At 68.2% G+C, this 21,410-nt stretch overlaps 2 protein-coding genes across 2 annotated transcripts; both read right to left on the reverse strand.

The window, feature by feature from the left end:
* Positions 1 to 126: 126 nt before the first annotated feature.
* APC2 (APC regulator of WNT signaling pathway 2) lies at positions 127 to 10,791 on the reverse strand. The gene is made up of 14 exons (XM_074163588.1): positions 10,624 to 10,791; positions 10,411 to 10,501; positions 10,165 to 10,333; positions 9,970 to 10,078; positions 9,760 to 9,873; positions 8,859 to 8,936; positions 7,733 to 7,825; positions 7,254 to 7,638; positions 6,984 to 7,079; positions 6,698 to 6,837; positions 6,528 to 6,605; positions 6,325 to 6,441; positions 6,025 to 6,239; positions 127 to 5,590 (listed from the first exon to the last, which is right to left on the reverse strand). The coding sequence occupies exons 1-14, from the start codon at positions 10,762 to 10,764 to the stop codon at positions 127 to 129; spliced, it is 7,290 nt and encodes a 2,429-aa protein (XP_074019689.1). The 5' UTR covers positions 10,765 to 10,791.
* Positions 10,792 to 17,255: 6,464 nt separating this feature from the next.
* On the reverse strand, positions 17,256 to 19,466 carry RPS15 (ribosomal protein S15). The gene is made up of 4 exons (XM_074163794.1): positions 19,453 to 19,466; positions 18,991 to 19,076; positions 18,059 to 18,293; positions 17,256 to 17,418 (listed from the first exon to the last, which is right to left on the reverse strand). Exons 1-4 carry the CDS (start codon positions 19,453 to 19,455, stop codon positions 17,305 to 17,307), a joined length of 438 nt encoding a protein of 145 aa, XP_074019895.1. The 5' UTR covers positions 19,456 to 19,466; the 3' UTR covers positions 17,256 to 17,304.
* Positions 19,467 to 21,410: the final 1,944 nt, after the last annotated feature.

A 21,410-nucleotide genomic window follows, 5' to 3' on the forward strand; every position in this document is an offset into this window, starting at 1 on the left:
GTCACCATCCCATGTCACTGTTGTGTGTCGTCCCCCCCTCCCCCCCAGCACAGTCCTGGCCATCTCCCGTGGGGCAGGGGAGGGGGGTCACAGGACCCTCGCTGGGGCTCCATGGGCGGCAGCTGCTCAAGCCTGGATTTTCTCCACCGCCTTGTCGGTCACCGCCGTCACCACCATGGGGCTGGGGACATAGTTGAAGGGGGTGACGCGGGCGGCTCTGCTCGGGGAGCCGTGACGGCTGGCGGGGAAGGTCCCGGCTGGCGCCTCGTGGCCAAAGGAGATGGGCAGGGTGGCCTTGGTGGGGGCTGGGGCTTCACCGTCGCAGGTGGCACGGACATGGGGGGGCCCCTCACGGGTCTCCAGGGTGGGAGAGGTGCTGGAGTTGGTCTTGGCGGTGGAGAAGTCCTCAGTCTGCACCACGGCATCGCTGGTCTTCCTGGGGTTGGGGGTGCCAGGGCGCTCCTCCTCACCGTCACCCGCCAGCGGCAGGGCGGAGGAGGGCAGGGTGCTCTTGAGGATGTGGGGGATGTCTTCATCCCGGATCCTCCGCCACGTGCCCTTCATCATCACCACCGGTGGCTTCGCCGGCTGCCCGCTGGGTGCCGTCTCCGTCTGTTGCCGCCGCCGCCCCGAAGCCTCAGAGCGGGCGGAGAGAACGGAGGAAGGGCTGCCCGTCCTCCTCCCCACGCTGATGTTGGGGGAGGATGAGTACCTCTTGAAGGGCTCGGGCGCGGGGATGCTGGTCTTCACTGGCAGCCGGGACGGGCTCTCCGAGCTGGTCCTCCGCGGTGGTTTGGCCCCAGCGGTGACTTTGCCGCCGGGCTGGGCCCTGGGGACAAGGGGTCGTGGGCTGGGGGCTGCCGGCTTGGCCGCCTTGAGCTCCTCGCAGCGGGAGGAGCAGAGGAAGACGGCGGGGAGGGCGGCGCGGCTGCGCTGCGGGGAGGCACGGCGAGGCAGCGAGGCCGCCGCCGGCGGGGCTGGGGAGAGCTCGGCGCGGTGCCGCAGCAGCAGGCTGGAGGATTCCTTGATGAAGGTGAGCTGGCGCAGGAAGCCGGAGCGATCCGAGTCGCTCCCGCTGGAACGGGTGGAGGACATCCGCACCAGGTTGAGTCGGCTGCCCCCCGCGCCCCCCGTCCCGCCGCCCCGAGCCTTGACACCATCCACTTGCTCCTCCAGCACTGGCATGGCCCCCCGGCCCGGCAGCACCTTCCTGCTGGGCTTCTGCATGAAGGGGATGCGGACGGGAGACTTCTGCGTCTTGGATTGCCTGGGGGCTGGAGACTTGGGGGCCGGGGCTCTGGCCGGGGGTCCCGGCGGGGAGGGGGAGCCGCCCGCCTTGCCGGTGGCCAGGGGACCCTGCTTGGTGAGCTGGGAGGGGGACGGGAGCTTCTTGGGTGCGTGCTGGGAGGGGGTGGAGGTGCGGGAGGAGCCCGAGGAGGGGGGTCCCTTGCCGATGCGGGCGGGTGGCGTCGTGCTCCTCTTGGGCAGCGCCATGACCCCGGTTTCGGGGGCTTTGCCCAAGCGGTGCAGGCTCCGCGAGCGCTGCTGGCTCAGGGAGAGGTTCTTGGCTGGTGGAGCCTCTGGCTTCGTCGCCGGGCTTTTCTTGGGGGTAGCCCGCGGGCTGGGGGCATCCTTGGCCATGCTGGGCATGTAGATGACAGTCCTGCCGCGGAAGACCACGGGCAGGTTGGGCACCGGTTTGGTGGGCGCCGGGCTCCGCTCTGCCCTGGTGTTTCCGCGGCCGGCGGGGCGGGCGCCCGGCGCATCCTTCCTCTCGGGGCGGCCCTTGCTGTGCTCCCTTCTCGACGCGTCCCTGCCGGCCACACTGCTGGCCTGCTTCTTCTCCTGCCTGCCCAGGGAGAGCTGGAGGGTGGACCCCACCGAGAGCCCCGATACGAAGGAGAGGATGGAGTCGGACTCGGAGGAAGGCTCCCGGGAGAGGGAGGCGGCAGCCTGGTGCAGCCAGGTGACGATGGAGTTGGCGCCCTCCTGGATGGCTTGCCACTCCACGCTGTCCAGGTCAGAGCCCCGGTCGGAGCCGGCGTCCTCGGCAGGGTGATGCCTCACCTCCGCCTTCTGCTCCCTTCCGACGGTGGCCGGTGGCTTCTGCTTGCGCTCCGCCGTCCTCCGGCGAGCTGAGGGCCGCCGGCGCTTGGGCATGGCTGAGCCGATGCACTTCTGTAGCAGGTCATCCTCCGAGTTGAGGCTGGGGGAGCTGGGGGAGCCCCCCTGTGCCTGCCCCACTGCTGTGGCCGACCGTGGCCGGGGGGTTTTGCCACAGGGCTGGCCCCGCTCCTCGCCGTCGGAGAGGTTGGCATCGCTCAGGGAGCTCATGGAGGAGCTGAGGGAGTAACACGGTGGCGTCTCATCAGTGATGAGGTTGTTCTGTGGTTTTGCCAATTGGGGACTGGGCTCGGGATCGCTCCGGGGGAGGGAGCCGCCCCAGCGCTCCCTCCTGGGTGCCCGGCTGGGCTGGGGTCTGCCACCGGACACCCCCTTGCCCGCCTCGGGCAGCTCATCCGAGTCCTGCTCGTAGAAGCAGTAAACGGCTTCCTCCGTCGGCGTGGTGTGGCACAGCGACTGGAAGGCCACCCCATCCTCCTGGGGAGCATCCTTCCTCCCGGGGGGACCGCTGCTCCTCCCCACCTCCAGCTCCAGGCTGGGGCCGCTCTTCGGGGGGACCTGGACCCTCTTTCCCTCCCCGCCTTGGCCACGGCTCGAGCCCGGTTTCCCTTTGCAGGCTGAGCTCAGCCGGGCGGGCGCCGAGCTTCCGGAGGTGGCTCTCCTGGCTGGGATGGTGCCGGCATTGCCCACCTCGAGGTGGCCCTCGGGCAGGACCACCCCTGACCGCCCTGTCCCTGGGCCACGGGGGTGCTCAGCCTCCTCGCCAGCCGGGTAGCGCAGGGTCTCATCGCTTAGGGAGGCGGCGCTGGAGAAGTTGACGGGGGTCCCGTCAGCAGAGTCGGTGAAGGAGTCATCATCCTTGAAGAGGTCACGGGCGGTGGCACGCAGGTGCTTGGGGACGCCGGGGTGCGCATGGGCTGGCACCAGCATGTAGACGGGGACGTGGACCGGCTTCTTCGTCTGGGGGTGCAGGACCTGGCCGGAGAGGAGGGAGGTCTTCACCTTGCGGAAGCGGGAGGGCATGGCCGAGCTGATGCACTCCTTCAGGATCTCGATGTCATCGTCGGAGGGGGGCTCGGGGCGCTCGGCCCGTCGTCGGCCCTCCAGGTGCCGCTCCTCGCGCCGCTCCTCCCGCTTCTCATGAGCCACGAAGTTCAGGCTGTTCTTCTCTGGGAAGGTGGGCATCAGCTTGAGCTCCACATCCTTCTGGACATAGTGCTCATGGAGGGGCAGGGCACTCAAGCTGGAGGCACAGGAGAAGTTCTCGTTGGGTTTCTCCACCGTGAAGTAGACCATGGAGTCCAGGTCCTGGGGCAGCTGGAAGCGCTCCTTGAAGTCGGTGATCTCCATGAACTTCTTGACGTTATTCTCCCACTGGATGTTGAACTGGCTGGTCTCCTTCTCTGGTTGGCAGCCCAGGTCGAAGAGGGGTGTCTTGCTGCGGCTGGGCGGCATGGTCTGCCCGGGGCTGTCGGGCAACTCGCTGGGACTGATGGTGCCGCTGATCATCTCACTGCATGGGTCGCTCTGGATGGAGCTGGCGATGGAGGGGCTCTCGAAGCTGCCCAGGGAGCTGACGGAGCTGCAGCGGCTCATCACCAGTGGCGTCTCCTGGATGTAGTTCTCCGAGGAGCTTGAGGGCGTGAGGTCCTCCTGGCGTGATGGCGATGTCTCCCGCAGGAAGACCTTGTCACGCTTTGGGAAGGGAATGGTGATGGGCTGGGAAATCCCCACTGGGGTGGCCAGACCTGGATCCGCCGCCTTCTCCTTCTCCTGACTCCCATCCTCACCTTCCCCATCCCCTTCCTCCATCTCCAGGATCTCCAGGGAGGAGTCACTGTCCAGGTCGTTCTCGCTGTGGCTCTGCCCGTCCAGCACGTTGTCAGCGGAGGAGAGGGAGGAGAGGGAGCTGCACCGGGAGAAGCAGATGGGGGTGTCCTCCACTGAGTACTTCTGCACCGACTCCTGCTCGGCTGTGGCTGGTGGGTGGGCAGGCAGCTTCTCCGGGATCTTGCTGAGGGTCTCAGCTGTCTGCAGCAGCGTGGGGGGCAGCCAGGCTTGTTTTCTGCCCAGAAGCGAGGCGTGGTGGCCGGTGCTGGTGGCCGCAGTGCTCTTGGCCAGGCTTTCGAGCAGGGGGACGTGCTGGTAGGACGGGGAGAGCTTGATGGTGCGGACCTGGGGGTCGGAGGAGACCTTGCTGCCCGTCTCCTTCTTCCACTCGGGCTCCTTCTCCAGAGCCTTGGGGCTGGGGAAAGTCACCGTCTTCTTGGCCCGTTCGGGCAGGTCTCGTTGCTCTGGCTTGTCTGGCTCGGCTGGATCTCTGCCCTTGAGCAGGGGGGGTTCAACCCGCTCCGGTTTGCCCCCCAGGATGCTCTTGAGGTCGAGCCGGCTCGGCCGCTTCTGGTACCGCTGCAGCTCATCCCGGTAGTCGAGGAAGGCGGCCCTGGTGCAGGGCTTCATGTGCTCCTTGGTGCAGTAGCCATCGCTGGTGCTGCCGCTGTTGAGGCTGTCGTTGGACAGGCTGGTGTAGGCGGTCTTCAGCCGCAGCAGCGTGTGCGCCCGGCTCAGGCTCTCCCTCTTGGGGAAGCCACCGGCATCCGAGAGGCGACAGGGCGAGCAGGACTGGGCACGAGCCTCGTGGACCTCCTCGGGGCCGTACTGCCAGTCCAGGCAGTGGTCCTCCGAGCTGAGGCTGAAGCTGTCATCTGAGGAGGTGTGCATGGTGGAGATGTCCTCCACCAGCTTGTCGATCTTGGCCACCGTGCTGGAGATCTTGTTGGCCAACTTCTCGGCGGCCAGTGAGACGTCATCCTCCGGCAGCGGTGGCTTCTTGGGCTCGGCTGGTTTGCCGCTGCCATCCTTCTCCGGCTCTGGGCATCGCCTCTGTGCCAGCGCCCGGGGCAGCGCCTGCCCCTGGAGGAAGGAGGAGTTGAGGAACATGGAGAGGACGGAGGCGCTGGCCGTCTCCACGCCAGTGGAAATGTTGGGCACCTCGTCGTCGTCGAAGCATCCGGAGTCGGAGGCGTAGTCCTTCACCAGGCTCTCCATGTGCCGCGTCGGCTTCTTGGCGCTCTGGCTCTTCAGGCTCTGCTTCTCCATGGTGTCGAAGGTCTCGGCCAAGTGCTTGGCATCCAGCTCGGCCTCCAGCGCCTTCTGCTTGCGCATGTAGAGGGAGGGCATGCAGGAGCCCGGTGAGACCACAGCCGTGTCCTTGTACTTGGGGGGCCGGTTGGTGAGGAGGTTGCGGAGGGCGGCCGCACTGCCCATGGCGATCATCTTGTGCTTGGAGTGGATGAGGTTGCGCAGCATGCTGACCGCCCCCAGGTCCCACAGCAGCTCCTGGTCGCGAGGGCTGCGGGCGGAGAGGTTCCAGAGGGTGCCGCAGGCGTTGCTGACGATGGTGAGGCTGTGCGAGCGCAGGTGCTGCAGCAGCGTCTGCAGGCAGTTGTGGTCCCGGAGCACTTGCCTGCAAGACAGGGGGGACACCCAGCCCTCAGCATGGTCACAGAATGGTTGGAAGGGACCTCTGGAGATCATCCAGTCCAACCCCCTGCCAAAGCAGGTCCACCCAGAGCAGGTCGCATGGGAATGTGTCCAGGTGGGTTTGAATGTCTCCAGAGGAGACTCCACCACCTCTCTGGGCAGCCTCTTCCAGGGCTCTGACACCCTCAAAGTGAAGAAGTTCCTCCTTGTGTTTAGATGGAACTTCTTACATTCAAGTTTGTGCCCGTTCCCTCTTGTTCTGTCCCTGGGCATCACTGAAAGACCGGCCCCATCCTCCTGACACCCACCCTTTAAGTATTTATAGGTGTTGATCAGATATCCCCCCCGTTTTCTCCAGACTAAAAAATGGTCCCTGACCCTCTCCCCAGCACCGTCCCCACCCCACGGCCACCTCACCTGTAGTCCTCCCGCGTGGCGACCAGGCTGGAGACGTTCCTGAGGATGCCACCGCCGCTCTCGATGATGGCCAGCGAGTTGCTCTGGCACTTGTAGGTGAGGGTGCTCACCAGGAAGCCCAGGGCTCCCTCCACCCCGCAGATGGCCGCTTTGTTCTCCGTGCTGTGCGCCGACAGGTTCCACAGCGCACTCAGCACGCTCTTCAGCGTGGATTCCTGTCCCGGAGACACACACAGACCCTCCATTACCCCCCCACATCCGGACACCCCGGTGCCCGTTCCCACCCGCCCCAGTGCTCACCTTGCCGGCGTGCAGCGCGCACCGCATCAGCCCTGTCACGCTGCCCACCTCCCGCAGCACCTTCTTGCTGTTGATGTCGGCCCTCCAGGAGAGGTTCCTCAGGATGCTGGAGACCACCTGGAAGGGCAGAGCGGGGTGGTGGGTGGGTGCGGGAACTGTCCCCCCCCTCCCCTGGGGAGCCCCCCCAGGCTGCCGGTACCCACCTGGTGGAGCTCCTCGCTGTCGGAACCCAGCTGAGCCACCATGGCTTCCATGCAGCCCCGGCGGGAGCACAGCGTCGCCTGCGGGGAGGATGAGGATGGTGAGGGCAATGCCGTGGCCCCCCCCGGCCCCGCTCCCCACCCTGCAGCCCCCCCCCCGGGCTCCCCCTGACCTTGTTGACCACGTCGCCGAAGGTGAGGTTGGTGAGGGCCATCCCCGCGTAGCGCCGCAGGGCCAGGTTCAGGGGGTCGTTCGTCATCTTGTGCATCTCGTAGTCCACCTGCAGCAGCTCGGCCACCGCCTGCAGCCCGCCTGCAGGATGGGACGGGGGGTGACTTGAGCAAAGGAGCCCCCCCACTCCCCTGGTACCCCCGTCCCCAGTGCTGCTGCCGTTGCCCTGGGGAGGAGGGTGGGCAGGGATGGAGGGAGCCCCCTCCTCGTGCCCACCCCACGCTCACCCAGCTCGTTCATGGCCCGACGATACTCCTCATCGAAGGAGAGCTTCATGATGGCGCAGGTGGCCTGGCAGATCTGGGGCTCGATGGGCACCGGGGCTGCGGGGAGAAGGCGGGGGGGGGGGGGGGTGTCATCCATGGGGTCTGGCACCAACGGCCCCCCCCATCGCCCACCACCTCCGGCAGACACGGATGCTCCCAGCCCCAGTGCACCACCACACACGTGTGTGCACACACACTGGCACCCCACTTGCCCCCCTCCCCACCTCGTACCCGCGCCCCCCTCGGGGCCTCTGCCCCCGTCCCTGCTCTGCATCTGCAGCCAGTCCCAGCAGGTCTCCGAGTAGGAGCGGATCTGCTCCAGCACGTGCAGCACCCGCATCTCCTTCTTGGCCTGGCCCTCGTCGGGCTGGGAGAAGACGATGTTGTGGAGGGCGGCGTTGGCACGCATGCGGGCATCCTTGGCACCGGTGGGGCTCTCGGGGGGGCCCGGCTCCCCATCTGAGTCGTGGAGGATCTGGATGAGCAGGGGCAGGCAGCCCGACTTGCGCATGGCCAAGCAGCTCTCCTGCGAGCTGGACATGGCCAGCAGCGTGCGCGACATGTCGTCCTTGTCCCGCGTGGCCAGCATGGACAGGAGCCAGAAGACCACCTCCACCTGCCGGAGTTGGGGGGACTCGGGGTTACACATGGTTGCCCCCCCATCACCATGCAGCCCACCCCAGCCGGGCTCTGGCACGGCTGCCCCTCACCTTGTTGCTGCCCAGGCTGTTGCCCCCCTCCTCAGGGTGGGATGGGGGGTCCAGGCTGCTGTCCCCCTCCATGCCCGGCACCTTCCCACAGAGCTGCAAAGAAGGGGCAGACAGAGGGGGGGGTTGCAATGTGCCGCCCTCGCCCCCTCCCCATCCCCATCCCCACTTTCCAGGAGCCCACTGGTGCCATTAAATTCAGCAGCATTTCCCAGTTGTCGCAATTGTTGCTTTCGTCAATGCCAGGGTTGTATTTTAAGACAGAATCGGGGCTGATTGGGGGGGTAGAGGGGGGTGCTGCCACACAGCAGGCTTGGGAAAGGAAGAGCGTGGGCGAGGAGAGCGGGGCAGGCAGCGTGGATTGTGCCAGGGCTGAGCCCACGGCGCTGCTCGTGTGGGTTGGAGATGCAGGGGCCGTGTGGGATGCGGGGCTGGGGGCGATGGAGGAGCTGGGGGTGGGATGTGGGGCTGGCTGGGGAGATGGAGGGGCTGGGGGCGATGGAGGGGCAGGGGATGATGGAGAGAGGGACCATGGGTGATGGAGGGACCAGAGATGATGGAGGAGCAGGGAGAGATGGAGGGGTCTGAGATGATGGAGGGGCTGCAGGTGATGGTGGGGCTGGGGGTGATGCGGGGAGACATGGGGGATGGAGGGACCATGGATGATGGAGAAGAGATGGATGATGGAGGAGGCAGAGATGATCATGGGGCCATGGCGATGGCAGGGTGGGGGCAATGGCGGGGTGGGGGTGATGGTGGGGCCATGGCGATGGCAGGGTGGGGGTGATGGCGGGGTGGGGGTGATGGCAGGGTGGGGGTGATGGCGGGTCCGTGGCGATGGCAGGGTGCCCGCCCTGGTGGCAGATGCTGCGGGAGCCAGCGCGGCCGCCCGCCGCGCGCCATGGCCTACTTCTCGTCTCCATGGCAACTGCCCATTTCACGGTGCCCGAGCCACACAAAGCCCTGGCTGTGCCGCGCCGGCGGGCAACGGGGACAGGACAGGGACAATGGCGGGGGGGCTGCGTCTGGAGCCCTCCTCCACCCTCGCCAGGCTCCGTCACCCCACGGGGACCGGGGACAGGTCCCTGTGGTGGCCCTTGGTCCCCATGGTGGCCCCTGGTCCATCTACCTGCGGCTCTGGCTGCTGCACCTTGTCCTGCGCCTCCATCAGCTCCTTGTCGATCTGCTCCAGCCGGGACGCCCGGATCTGTGGGGGCAGAGGGGGTGTCAGAGAGGGATGGGACACACACACCCCCACACCCCCCCCAGAACCAGGAGTGAGGGGTGCACCAGGGACGGGGTTGAGGGTGCATGGGGGTGATGCACGGGTGCAAGGAGCTGGGTATGAGGGTGCTCCCAGTCGGGATGCCTGGATCTGTGGGGGCAGAGGGGGTGTCAGAGAGGGATGAGACACCCTGCCCTCCCCCCCCCCCCAGACCCTCAGGATCCCCAGAACGAGGTGTGTGGGTGCATGGGGCTGGGGGTGACAATGCACGGGGGTGACAATACACAGGGGTGCGAGGAGTTGTGTTTGAGGGTGCAAAGAGCTGCATTTGAGGGTGCTCCGGTCGGGATGCCTGGATCTGTGGGGGCAGAGGGGGTGTCAGAGAGGGATGGGAACCCCCAGGGACCCCCAAAGCCAGGAGTGGGGTGCACAGGACTGGGATGAGGGTGAATGCAAGGGTGCAAGATGCTGCATTTGAGGGTGCAAGGAGCTGGATATGGGGGTGCTCCAGGTGGGATGCCCAGATCTGTGGGGACAGAGCAGGTGTCAGAGAGGGCTGGGTACGGGGGAACCCCCAGAGCAAGGTGTGGGGGTGCACAAGGCTGGGGTGATGCAAGGGTGCAAAGAGCTGCGTTGGAGGCTGTAAGGAGCTGGGTGGGAGGGTGCACGGGATTGGAGATGGCAGGATGGGGTGGGGAGGAAGCTGGAGTCCCCCCCGGACACAGGATGGGAGGCGTGAGGAGAAGAGTGGGGGGTCCCGAGAGGAGTGGGGGGTCCCGAGAGGATGGGGGGGTTCCCCCTTGACCTGCGCCCGCTGCACCATCTCGTCGGCTGTTCCAAAGCGTTCCTCCATCAGTGAGCGGATGTGCTGGGCCTCGAACTCCAGCTGCTGCCGGATGAGATCCATCTGCATGGAAAACTGGGGGGGCAACGGGGGGCCACAGCATGAGGGGGACAGGGTCCTGCCAGCACCCCGGGGCTGGCAGGGGGGGTGTGTCGGGGTGTCCCCGCTCACCGTCTCCACGTGGGGCAGCTCATCCAGGCGGGTGGCCAGGCTCTGCAGCTGGGCATAGTACCACACCTTCTCCTTCTCCTCCTTCTCGATCTCGCCCAGCAGAAAACACCTGGGGAGGGACAGGAGACCCATCCGCACGGCCCCCAGCCCCATAAGTCCCCCCCGACCCTCTGCATCCCCCTCCCCGGACATCACCTCTCCCTGTCAAGCTCCTCCAGCATCCGGAAGGTGGCTCTGCCCAGGTCCCCGGTGCCGTCCCGGTGAGGCACGGGTGGCGGTGGGTTGTCCTCGGCGTTTCGCCCGGCTCCGGCCACCTCCGGGGCAAACTTGAGGTTGTAGAGGCTGGTGATGTCCATCTGCAGGGCTGGGGATGGGGACAGCGGCGTGAGGGTGGGCTCAGTGGGGACACCCCTCCCTTCTCCACCCTGCCTGGGCACCCACCTTTCAGCTGGTCCAGGACCTCCGTCTGCCCCGAGGACACCATGACCCGTGCCTCCTGCTCCAGTTTACCCTGGAGGTGCTTCAGGACCTCCTGAAACAAGGATGGAGCCATCAGGGGACAGGGGGACGCAGAGGGAAGCTCCCGTGTGCCCTTCCCCGCAGCCCCAGCGTGGGGTCTGTGTCTGTCCCCCCCTCCCCAGGGCTTGTCCTCACCTTCATGTCCGAGGTCTCATTCTCCAGCTTGGAGAGGTGGTTGGAGTTGTCCTCCAGCTCCCGCCGGAGGTGGCTGTTCTCCTTCTTCAGCGCCTCCACCTGCCGCACCAGCTGGTCGTACGAGGCGATGGAGCCAGACATCTTCACCTCCTCCAGCGCCTGCGGGGGGGGAGGGCAGAGGTGGGCAGCACCCCGGGGTCCCCCATCACCCTCACTGCCCCCCCAGCACCCTCACTGCCCCCCCAGCACCTCCAGTGCCCTCCCAGCCCCCTCACTACCCCCCAGCACCCTCACCGCCCCCCCAGCACCACCACCCCCCCCAGGACCACAGCAGAGCCCGGGGGATCCCCACATCCTCACCCCCCACCCCAGGGAGGGGGCAAACAGTGCCGGTAAGAACTAGTGCCCCCCCCAAAGCCTCCCAAAAGGGACATCCCCAGCACGGGGTGGGCGTCCGGCCCCAGCCCCCCCCCCAGGCAGGCAGCCCCAGCCCCCCCAGCCCCCGCCAGCCCCTGCCTGATTCCCATCCTCCGCAGCCGCTCAGTGCTCCGCTCCCTTCCCCCTTTGTCTCGCTTTTGTCTTCTCCTTCCCTGAACCATCTCTCGCTTCGCTCCCTCCCGCAGCAGGGACAGCCCCGGCCCCCCCAGCAGCGCCCCCGGCCCCACTCTGTCCCCTCCAGCTCCCCCAGCCCCTCTTGTCCCCCCCCCAGCCGGTCTCGGCCCCCCCCAAACCTCCTCCTTGCCGCAGCGCCTGCGGCCGCCCCTCGCACCTGCCGGGGGGACACACGGTGTCGGCGCACACGGACATGGGGGGACAGCGATGGAGACGGGGACCCCTTGTCACCCCCCCCGGCGGGTCAGGCTGGCGGCTGCCAGCGCGATGGCCCCGCGCCGCCTTCGTCAGCACCACGTGTGTGCACGAGTGTGCGTGTAATGGGTGTGCACAGATGGGGGGGGCTCCCGTTCTCCCCTTCCCCACCACTGCACCCCCTCATCTCAGCCTGAGTAAGTGGCCTTGGGCTCGTCCCTCCCCGCGTCCCCCACAGCAGAGGGGCAGGATCGGGCCCATTCATCCCTCCCCCCCCCACTGCAGTGGGGTCAGGGACAGCAGCTGCCTGGGGCAGAGATCAATCCCCCATGTCCCTGCATATCCAAAACTGCCCCACAGCACCCTGGCATCCCTCTGCCTCCCTTTGGGGGGAGCCCCAGCACCCCCCCAGCCAGCACAGGGCAGTGGTAGGACCCCTGCACCCTCCCCAAGCGCCCCCCCCCAATGCCCTTCCCACACCAGGAGCCATCCCAGCCCCTACTCCAAAATGCTCCTTCAACCCTGAACCCCATGATGGCTGGGGGGGGGTCCCCCATTCTGCTCCCACCCGGGCTCCACTGTGGGGTAACCCCCCCCCCATCCCCACCGCCCAGCTCTGCCCACGCCGGGGCCGGCCACGCTTCCCGAGAGACACAAAGACCCCACGGTGCAAATCCCCCCCCACAGCTGCCCAGGCAGCAAATAATGCCCCCCCAGGAGAGAAATAACCCCCGGGGGGGCTGAGGATGGAGCCGTGGGGGGGTGTGTGGGGTGTGGGGTAGGGGAGCAAAGGGTGGGAGGTGGCAGAGGGACAGGAGGTGTGGGATTGGGGGGTGAGGGATAAGGGATGCGGGACACAGGCTGCAGGACGGACAATGATGGATGCAGGAGGGAGGGTACCAGGTAAGGGATGCGGGATGAAGGATGAAGGATGCGGGATGAGGGATGCAGGATTAGGGATGCAGGATGAAGGATAAGGGATGCGGGATGCAGAATGAGAGATGCGGGATGTGGGATGCAGGCTCGGCAGGGCCTCCCGTTGCTACGGCGACAGCGGATGGGGCAGCTCAGGAGGGTCCACGGCCCCAGACACGGGGGGGTTCAGCACAGCGGGGAGGATGAAAGCTGGGGGGGTCCCCCGCAACTGCAGGACAGCACGTCCCCCCCACCCATGCCCGCCCAACACCCCAAACCTCTCAGCGCCGATCGAATTGCTCAGAGCCAGGACTCTCCCCCCACTCGGCTGGGGGTGGGTGCTGCCTGAGCCCCCTCCCCCGGGGCTGCTCTAGGGGGTGCCCCCGCCCTGCGCGGTGCCGGGGTGCTCTGGCCACCCCCCCACACACACACCCCCCGTGCTGTGTCATGCTGCGGGATGGGCTGGGACACGCGGCTGCCGGACACCCCGGGCACCAGCCCCATTGCACTGCGGAGGGGGGGGGGAACAGACACAGAGATCCCCCCTGGCCCCCCCCCCTCCCACAGCTCTGCGGTGACAGCTTTGCTTGGCAGGGGGTGGGCTGCTGCTGGGGCAGAGAGCAGCTGGAAGAGCCTGGGGGGGGGCTGCTGCAGCCCCTCAGCGGGGCGGTGGCCAGTCTGTGACACCCCCCCCCTCAGCTCTTAGGGGGGGGCTGTTGGTGCAGCCGTAGTGCTGGGGCACCACCAACCCCCCACCAGCCTCGCCCCAGCTCCTGCCCCCTCCCTGCCCTGGCCAGGGGAGCCGGGGGGGGGGAAGCTGGGTGTTGATGGCGGGGGGGGTGTCTGACCTCTGCACCCCCGTGTCCCCCCGGCAGGGACGGCCAAGCGTGGGGGTCTGCAGCAGCGCTGGGGATCTGCAGCCTGTGGGGAGGGGCTGGCGCGGCGGCACCTGCATTTGCGAAGCGTCTAGACACAACGGGGAAAGGGGGGGGGGGGGCGGCGGGGCTGCGGGAAAAAGGGGCGGGGGGCGCCAGGGCTGCAGCTCGGCTCCCGCAGCCCACGCTCCGGCACCGCAGCGGTCACTGTCCCACGGGACACGGTGCGTGTCCCCACGGGCTCCGTGGTGGGTGCCAGGCAGGGTCACGGGCTGCCGGGGGCGCACCCTGGGGGGGGGGGGGGGGGGTATGCGATGGTTCGGGGTGCTGGGGACACGGCTCCCCCGACACCCAAAAGCTGCCCCTCCCTGGTCGGGGCACCCCAGGAGCGGCCGAGGCCACTGGCAGGGCCTGGATCTGGCCGGGAAGGTCCTGGATGGGCAGAAGCTGCAGCGAATCGGTGGGTGGAGAAGCAGCATCTGCGCTGCCACCGCACCCCCCCCCCGCCCCACCGCACCCCACTGCGCTCCCCCACGCTGCCCCCTGCACCCCACTGCGCTCCCCCACGCTGCCCCCCCGCACCCCAGTGCCCACCGCACCCCCCCTGCACCGTCCCACCCGCTGCATCAGCCCTTTTCACCTCATCGAGCCACCGTGGCCGGGGCAGAGCGGGGGGGGGGGGGCTGGGGGAGCCGTGCACCCCACGCACCCCACACCCCAAAGCTCCCAGCGGCAGCACTGGGGACGGGGACGGGGACCACGGTCGCCCCCACCCCTGCAGCATCAGCCGAGCGCAGCCGCCTCCGGCAGAAGCCACATCTGAGCCCCCCCCCCCCCCCCCGCCACCGGCTGCGGCTCCCGCGGCCCCCGGGGACGTTAAACAAACAGCGTGTTGTCACCAGCTCCCGCTGATCGACCCGGTCGCGTGCGGTGGCCCCCCAGGGACCCCCAGCCACAGCAAACCCACCCCAGGGAGCAGCAGGCCGGCCCCGCACAACGCAGCCCCCCCCCACCCCCCCCCCTCCCTCCCTTGCACGGCTCCTGGGCGGCACGGGCACACGCAGGGCACACGCAGGGCACGCTTGGGGGCACACGCAGGGCACGCTTGGGGGCACACGGACACACAGGACCCACGCCCTCCCCACGAACAGCATCCACCCCCCCACCCCCCCCAGCACCCACGTCCCTCCCACGCCCCCACACAGCGGCTGCTCCCACACACGCGTGCACACGCGCACGTATGCTGCATGCACACGCGTGCACACGCACATGCCGGCCTTTGGACAAACGTGGAGCCCCGGCAGGGCCCTGTGGGGCGAGCGCTGGGGTCCCCCCCGTGTCCCCAGCAGAGACACCCCCATGCAAGGGACCCCCAGGGCCACCTCCCCGCCCGCCCCACGCCTCACCCCACGGAAAGGGCGGCCGTGGGAACCAGGGACGGAGGGCAGGAACGTCCCCAGCCCCGCCCGGGGCAGCACCCGCCCCGCACCCCACAACCGGGGGGGCTGGGGACACCCCTTCCTGGGGACACGGCCCTGGGACCCCTTGGATCCTGCACCCACAGGGACATGGGGCAGGTTTGGGGGTTCAGGGCTGGAGGGGCGGGGTTGGGGTGCTTTGGTTTGGAGGCCGAGGTTTTTGAGGGGCAGGTGGGGGAGGCGGATTTGGGGTGCGGGGCTCAGCCCCGGCCTCCTCCCAGCCCGGCCCCGCCGAGGAGCATCGCGAGGGGCTCCGCGGGGGGGGGGGGCGGGGGGGGGGCGAACCCGCATCGGGGCGGGGGGAGACGCTGCCACCCCAGCAGGGACACACACACCCCCCCCAGCCGCGGCCCCCGCTGCCCCCCACCCCCTGCCCGGAGGATGAGGATGAGGATGGGGACGGTCGGTGCTGCCCCCCCCCCCCCCCCCGCCCGGGGGCTCCCTGCGGATCCCGGCATTGTCCGCCCTTTGTCCCCGCAGCCGGCGACGCGGGACGTGGGGGCTAAATGCTACCGCCCCCCCCCCGATCCCCCGATCCTCCCAGATCCCCCGATTCCCCCCCCCCCCCCCCCGATGTCCCCCCGATCCCCCGGGATGGAGCCGCGCCCGCCGCATGACGGCAGATTCAGCGCAGCCAGGGCCGGGGGCACCCTCCTCCGCAGGGTGGGGGGCCACAGATCGGGGTCCCCCCCGGTCACGTCCAACCCCCCCGGCAACCCGGCACCGCACCCCGACCCTCCCCCCCCACCCCGGCCCGCCGGGCCCCCCCCCCCCCCCCCCCGACCCCGCCGCGCAGCCCCTCCCGAGCCCCCCCATCCCCGGCGGCTGCAGCGGCCGGAGCCGCCGGGACCCCCGGGGGGGTTCGGGGGGTACCGAGGGGTGCCGGGGGGGGTGCCAGGGGGGGCAGGTGCGGCCGTACCTCATTCCCGGCGGCGGCGATGCGGAGCTGGGCGCGGAGCCGGCGCGGCCCCGAGCAGCCGCATCCCGCCCCCGCCCCCCCCCCCCCCCCCCCCGCCGCTCCCGGCCGGGATTTTCCAGCGGCGCCGTTGGAAGGGGCTCCCCGCGTCCCCCCACGGGCTCATGGCGGAGCAGGGGGGGAAGGGACCCCCCCCGCTGCCCGTAGGGGTCTCCACCCCCCCCCCGACTCTTTTCTAAGCCCCCCCAAAGCGTTGGGGGTTGCAGGATCTGCCCCATTCCCTCTGTTCCGGGGGCACATCTGCCCCCCCCGAACCGGCCGGGGCTCTCACCGTGCCCTGGGGGGGCCAGCCGTGTGTGTGGGGGGTCACTCTGCCCGGTGCAGGGCTGAGCCCGGTGGCCCCCCGGGGTGAGCAGGACCCCCGGCCGATGAGCCCCCGAGGCCGCTCCCCCCTCAGCACCGAGGGGGGGGGGCAAATGCACCCCCCCCCCCCGGGCTCATCCTGCCACGGCCGTCACCTCCGCCGTGCCCCGCGCACCCCGAGGCCACCGTCACCCACCTCCTGGCCGGGGGGGTCCCGGGGGCTGAGGGTTCACCCACAGCCCCCACCGGGCACAGGGATCCCAACCCCGTTGTGTGTGTCCCCCCCCCCCACCAGCGGGGGCTGCACCAGGATGGTCACGGTCACCGTGCCCGGTGACACGAGACCTTCCCTGAAGGACAAACGGCCCTGGTGCCCGTGGGACCCCCCGGGGAGGGGGGACAGGGCTGGAGCGTGTTTAAGTGACCCCCAAGGACCCCCCAGTGAGACACCAAAACGCCCTCAGAACGAGCCAAAACTTGCCCCCCCCCCGAGCCTGGCGTGTCCCAAAGGCACCGGGAACAGCCGCCCCCCCCCCCCGCCCGGTGTCACCAGGGGCCGGTGCCGAGACCTTGGGGAAGGGGGGGGGGGGGGAGCGACGCGGCTGCTCCATCCCGGTACAAGGGGGGGGTGAGACCACCGGCGTTTGTCACCCGTGGGACACCGTGGATGCGTCACTGCCCCCCCCCCGAAGGTCGCGGGGTCTCCCCCAGCCCAGGTCGGAGCCAACACCGGGGCAGGACGGTGGCACCGGAGCCGGTGCCGCGGTGACAGCAGAGACCAAAGCTCCGGTGCCGGATGCTCCACCGTGTTCCGAGTGGTCCCACCGCGGGAAACGCTCCCCCTGCCCACCCCGAGCCGTGACACCCCCCCCCCCCCAAAACCTTCGGAATCCCTCATTTTAACATGAGAAAATGGCTGTTTGGGGTCTTGGGGTCCCGCCCTCGGCTGCTTCCCCCCAGGAGAGGGGCTGGGTCCGAAGCCCCGGGCACCCACCCGGCCCCCCCTGTTGGCTTTGCTCCCCCCCCAGCCGAGCCCGGGAAACACCAGGGAGGGAAGCGCCGGTCACCCCTTCCCAGCAAAGAATTCCAAGAGGAAATTTCATTCCTCCGATGAAGCCCCGTGAAGAGCAGCGGTTGCCGCATGAGTTCACCAAAAAAACCATGGGAAACCTCCAGGAAAACATCAAACAGCGACCAAGAGCGAAGAGTTTTGCTCGCCCTTCCCCAGCCCCCAGCCCTGCCCCCCCCCCCGGGAACGGCGAGGCCGGAGAGGGACGTGGGGGAGAAATTTCTTTATTTACAGGTAGAAAAGGCTCCCCCCGCAGCTCTACTTGAGGGGGATGAACCTGGAGGAGTGGGTGGCACCGATGCCGGGGCGGCCGTGCTTCACCGGTTTGTAGGTGATGGAGAACTCCCCCAGGTAGTGACCGATCATCTCGGGCTGGAAGAGAGAGGAGAGACCCGCGTTGGGGGCAGCGGGGACCGTTGGGGGCAGCAGGGACAGTCACGACCCTCAGGGTGGCACAGGGAGCAAGGCACTGCCAGGCTCCCTCTGTCCTGTCCCCCCCCCGGAACCCCCCACCAGCACCGTGTCCCCCGGCAGAGGGGACAGCAGAGGGGACACGGAGCTTTTGGTGCACTTTAAGGTTGGATTTAAGGGCAGGTACGAGCAGGAAACGCCATTTAATCCCACCAGCGGGATCAGGTGACACCACCCCCCCCAGGTTATTCCACTCCCAAGAATCCTCCAGGATCCGTTTCATCGGAAAATGGTACCGGGGCAGAGCTGGAGGGAGGGAGGGCATGGCCATGGCCCCCCCAGAGCAGCAGCACCCCCAGGTTCACACCAGCCACGCTATTCGGTTACTCCCTCCCTGCACTGAAACCTTGAGAGCCCCCTGCCCCTGAGACGGACACTTCTGGGGGTCCCTCAGGGCCAGGTTTCCTCCAAGCAGGAGCCTCGACACCCCCCCCCTCAGCCCCAGGGTGACACCAAACGTTAAAACAATTAACGCAGACGAGGTCAGGGAGCTCTGCTCGGGCCAGGACCCGGCTCCGGGGACTCTGCGGCGACGCCTCACCTTGATCTCCACCTGGTTGAAGGTCTTGCCGTTGTAGACGCCCACCATGCTGCCCACCATCTCGGGGAGGATGATCATGTCCCGCAGGTGGGTCTTCACCACCTCGGGCTTCTCCATGGGGGGCGCCTCCTTCTTGGCCTTGCGCAGGCGCTTGAGCAGGGAGTGCTGCTTGCGGCGCAGCCCCCGGTTGAGGCGCCGGCGCTGGCGGGCGCTGTACAGCTGCATCAGCTGCTCGCTGGGGGGAACAGAGAGACTTGAGCCCGCAGCCCCCCCCCGGGGACCCCACACCCACTGAGGGACTCGGGATCACAGAAGGGACAGAGTTGGAAGGGACCTTAAAGATTATCTTGTTCCAACCCCCCTGCCCTGGGCAGGGACACCTCCCACCACACCAGGCTGCTCCAAGCCCCCTCCAACCTGCCCTTGAACCCCTCCAGGGATGGGGCAGCCACAGCTTCTCTGGGCAACCTGGGCCAGGCTCTCACCACCCTCACAGCAAAGAATTTCTTCCCCACATCTCAGCTCAATCTCCCCTCTTTCAGTGTCAAACCTTCCCCCTGATCTTATGGCTCCCCTCCCTGATCCAGAGTCCCTCCCCAGCTTTCCTGGAGCCCCTTGAGGGACTGGAAGAGGCTCCAAGGTCTCCCCGGAGCCTTCTCTTCTCCAAGGCTGAACCCCCCAACTCTCTCAGCCTGTCCTCCCAGCAGAGGGGCTCCAGCCCTCCCAACATCTCCGGGCCCCCCCCGGCCCCGCTCCCACAGGTTATGCCGGGGGTCCCACCTCAAAGCGCCCCCGCGGTTCGGGTGGATCCCTCAAACCCGGGCAACAGCCCAGGGACGGGGCTGCGGAACCCCCCAAAGCGGGGGTTACCGCGGCTGTTTAACGCCGCCCGAGCGGAGGGTGACGGCCCCGTTCGCCGGTGCCGCTCTTACTAGGACATGTCGAGGAGCTGGTCCAGGTCCACCCCCCTGTAGGTGAATTTCCGGAAGGTTCGTTTCTTCTTCTGCTCCACCTCCGCCTGCAGCCAGGGAGGGATGGATGGAGAGAGAGAGGGAGGGATGGAGAGAGGGAGAGAGGGAGGGAGGGAGGGGGTGTCAGGGCTGCCGGGACCCCCCTTCACCCCCCCGGCACCGAGCTGTGCCGGCACCGAGCTCCGCCGGTCGCCCCCCCGCTCCCCCTCCGCTCCCCGCCGGGCCCCCGGGCTCCCTCCGCGCTGAGGCCTAGCGCGGCCCGGGCAGCCTCAGCCCCGGCAGGACCCGGGGACCGCCCCCCCTCCGCCCCCCGGGGAGAAGCCGGCGCCGCCCCCGCCGGTAGCGGCTCCCCCGGCCCCTCGCGGCCGCCCCCGCGGCGGATGGAGCCCGATGGGCGCCGCCGGCGCCGCCGCCCGCACCCACCATCTTGGCCGGGTCTCCTCGGAAAGGGCCGCGGCGGGGCCGGAAGGGGCGGATCTCGCGAGAGCGGCGACGGGGCGGAAGCGGCGAGAAGCCCCGCCCCCCGCAGCCTCTGGAGGCGCTTCCGCCCTCACTCCCCTTAAAGGGGCCGCGTCCCCGCAGCCAGGGGCAGGGACTGAGCACCGGAGGGGACGGACGGACGAACCAACCAACCAACCAACCAACCAACCAACCCACCCCCTCGCAGCCCGACGGAGGAGCCTGGTGGTTGTGGTCCATGAGGAGCACGGCCAAACTGCTCCTTCCCGCTGCCCATGGTGGGACCCGACAGCAGCCGGGAGGGATCACAGTCACCTTCCCGCCATTGTCACCCGCCCTCGCTGCCACACCGGGACAGCTCTGAGTGTCCGTCGCCCAGCCCTGCTGGGGCCAAGAGGCACCGGTCTCGTGGGAAGGCAGCAGCCTTCATCTTCCAGTGATGGATCTTCATCTTCCCGTGACGGACCTTCCATCTTCTGCTGTCCTCCTGCTCCCCTCAGGAGCCGGGCACCTTCTCCAGCTCCGGCTGCGAGCGGTGGTTTGAAGCAAGGACAGACGCTGCAGACAAGGCTGGAGAGCAGGACGGATGACAAGGCCACGCGGATGTTACCCAAGGTGCCTCCTCTGTCCCATCCCGAGGACATCGCTCTCCACCAGGCCCCGACCCCGCTGCTCCCGGGGAAGCAGAGAAGCTCCAGCTCCTTTCTCGGCTCGTCCCTGGGCAGAGATGAGTTTCGGGTGGATGTAACGGCTGGTTGTGGGCAGAAGGTGTCCGTCTCCAAAGCCTTTTCCCCAAGGAGAGCTTGAAAGGCAGCAGAACAGGGATGAGTCTCCTTCCACTGGTCCCGCACTACACCGTGTCACCGGGGAACGGGGGAGCAGCGGCTCCCGCTCCAGCAGGGAGGCTCCACAGGCTTGGTGCTCCTGGAAGGAAGGGAGCGAGGAGCCGAGCCACGAGGATTCCCCGGGGAGCGGAACCGGTACCATCCACAGGAACCAGAGAAGAACCCTCTGAACTCACCACAGTCCTTCCGAGAGGAACCCAGCGACCTCCCGCCCCAGGGACACGTCGTGCTGAGCAAGGCCACCTCCACACCGGCCAAGGGTCTTCTCAACCCGCAGCAGTGCGCTACCCGCTCCTGCAGAGTTAAGGCCTATTAACAGTGATTAACGAGAGCAGGACTAACGAGCACAGCTGTGCACCCGCAGCACACACACACCCCCCTCTGGGGAAGGGTCCTCAGACCAGGTGAGGTTTTGAGGCAGCAGCTCATATCTACAGGAGACCAACACTGGAGTCCGGTCGAAGTTACGGCCACCAATCTACAGAGCGAGATGCTCACAAATCCACATTTTACCCGTTTTATGCTGCTCTGAGCAGTTACAGGGCAAAACCACCCCAAAACAGGAGGTAGAGGGTAAGGAGACCAACCCCAGGCAGCGAGAGCACGGTTCCTGCTCCAGGACAGGCTCTGGGGGGGGAAGAGAGACAAGGGGCACCCTCCTGGAGGGGCACAAACCCGTGAGGGACCTCCAGGTGCTCCCTGCGGCGTGAAGAACCCACTCTTCACGGGGCCTTGGAGCCCCCGAGGCGAGAGGAGGAGCAGCAGCATCCAACCCGCTCATCGCTGCCACCGACACGCGGGAGACTCCAGACTTGGCGCAAGACACCCCCCCCCCACCTTCAACCACCTCGAATCCCAGAGCAGTGGTGACAAAGCACAACGTGGTGGTGTCCATGTCCGTCCCCCCCCAAAATCCCCCCCCCCAGCCCCAGGAGCCGACGCGGTCCCCAGCGCCGGTGGCCCAAGGGCCGCTGAGGCTCAGCGCACGCCTGGCCACTGCTGTTAAGAGGTGATTATTTTTTTTTTTTCTCCCCAAGGCTGCCAATTGATTTTTCATGAAAACACAAATTCGCAAGG

This window comes from Numenius arquata, chromosome 25 (genome assembly GCF_964106895.1).
Source record: "Numenius arquata chromosome 25, bNumArq3.hap1.1, whole genome shotgun sequence".
In the NCBI taxonomy this organism is placed as follows: domain Eukaryota; kingdom Metazoa; phylum Chordata; class Aves; order Charadriiformes; family Scolopacidae; genus Numenius; species Numenius arquata.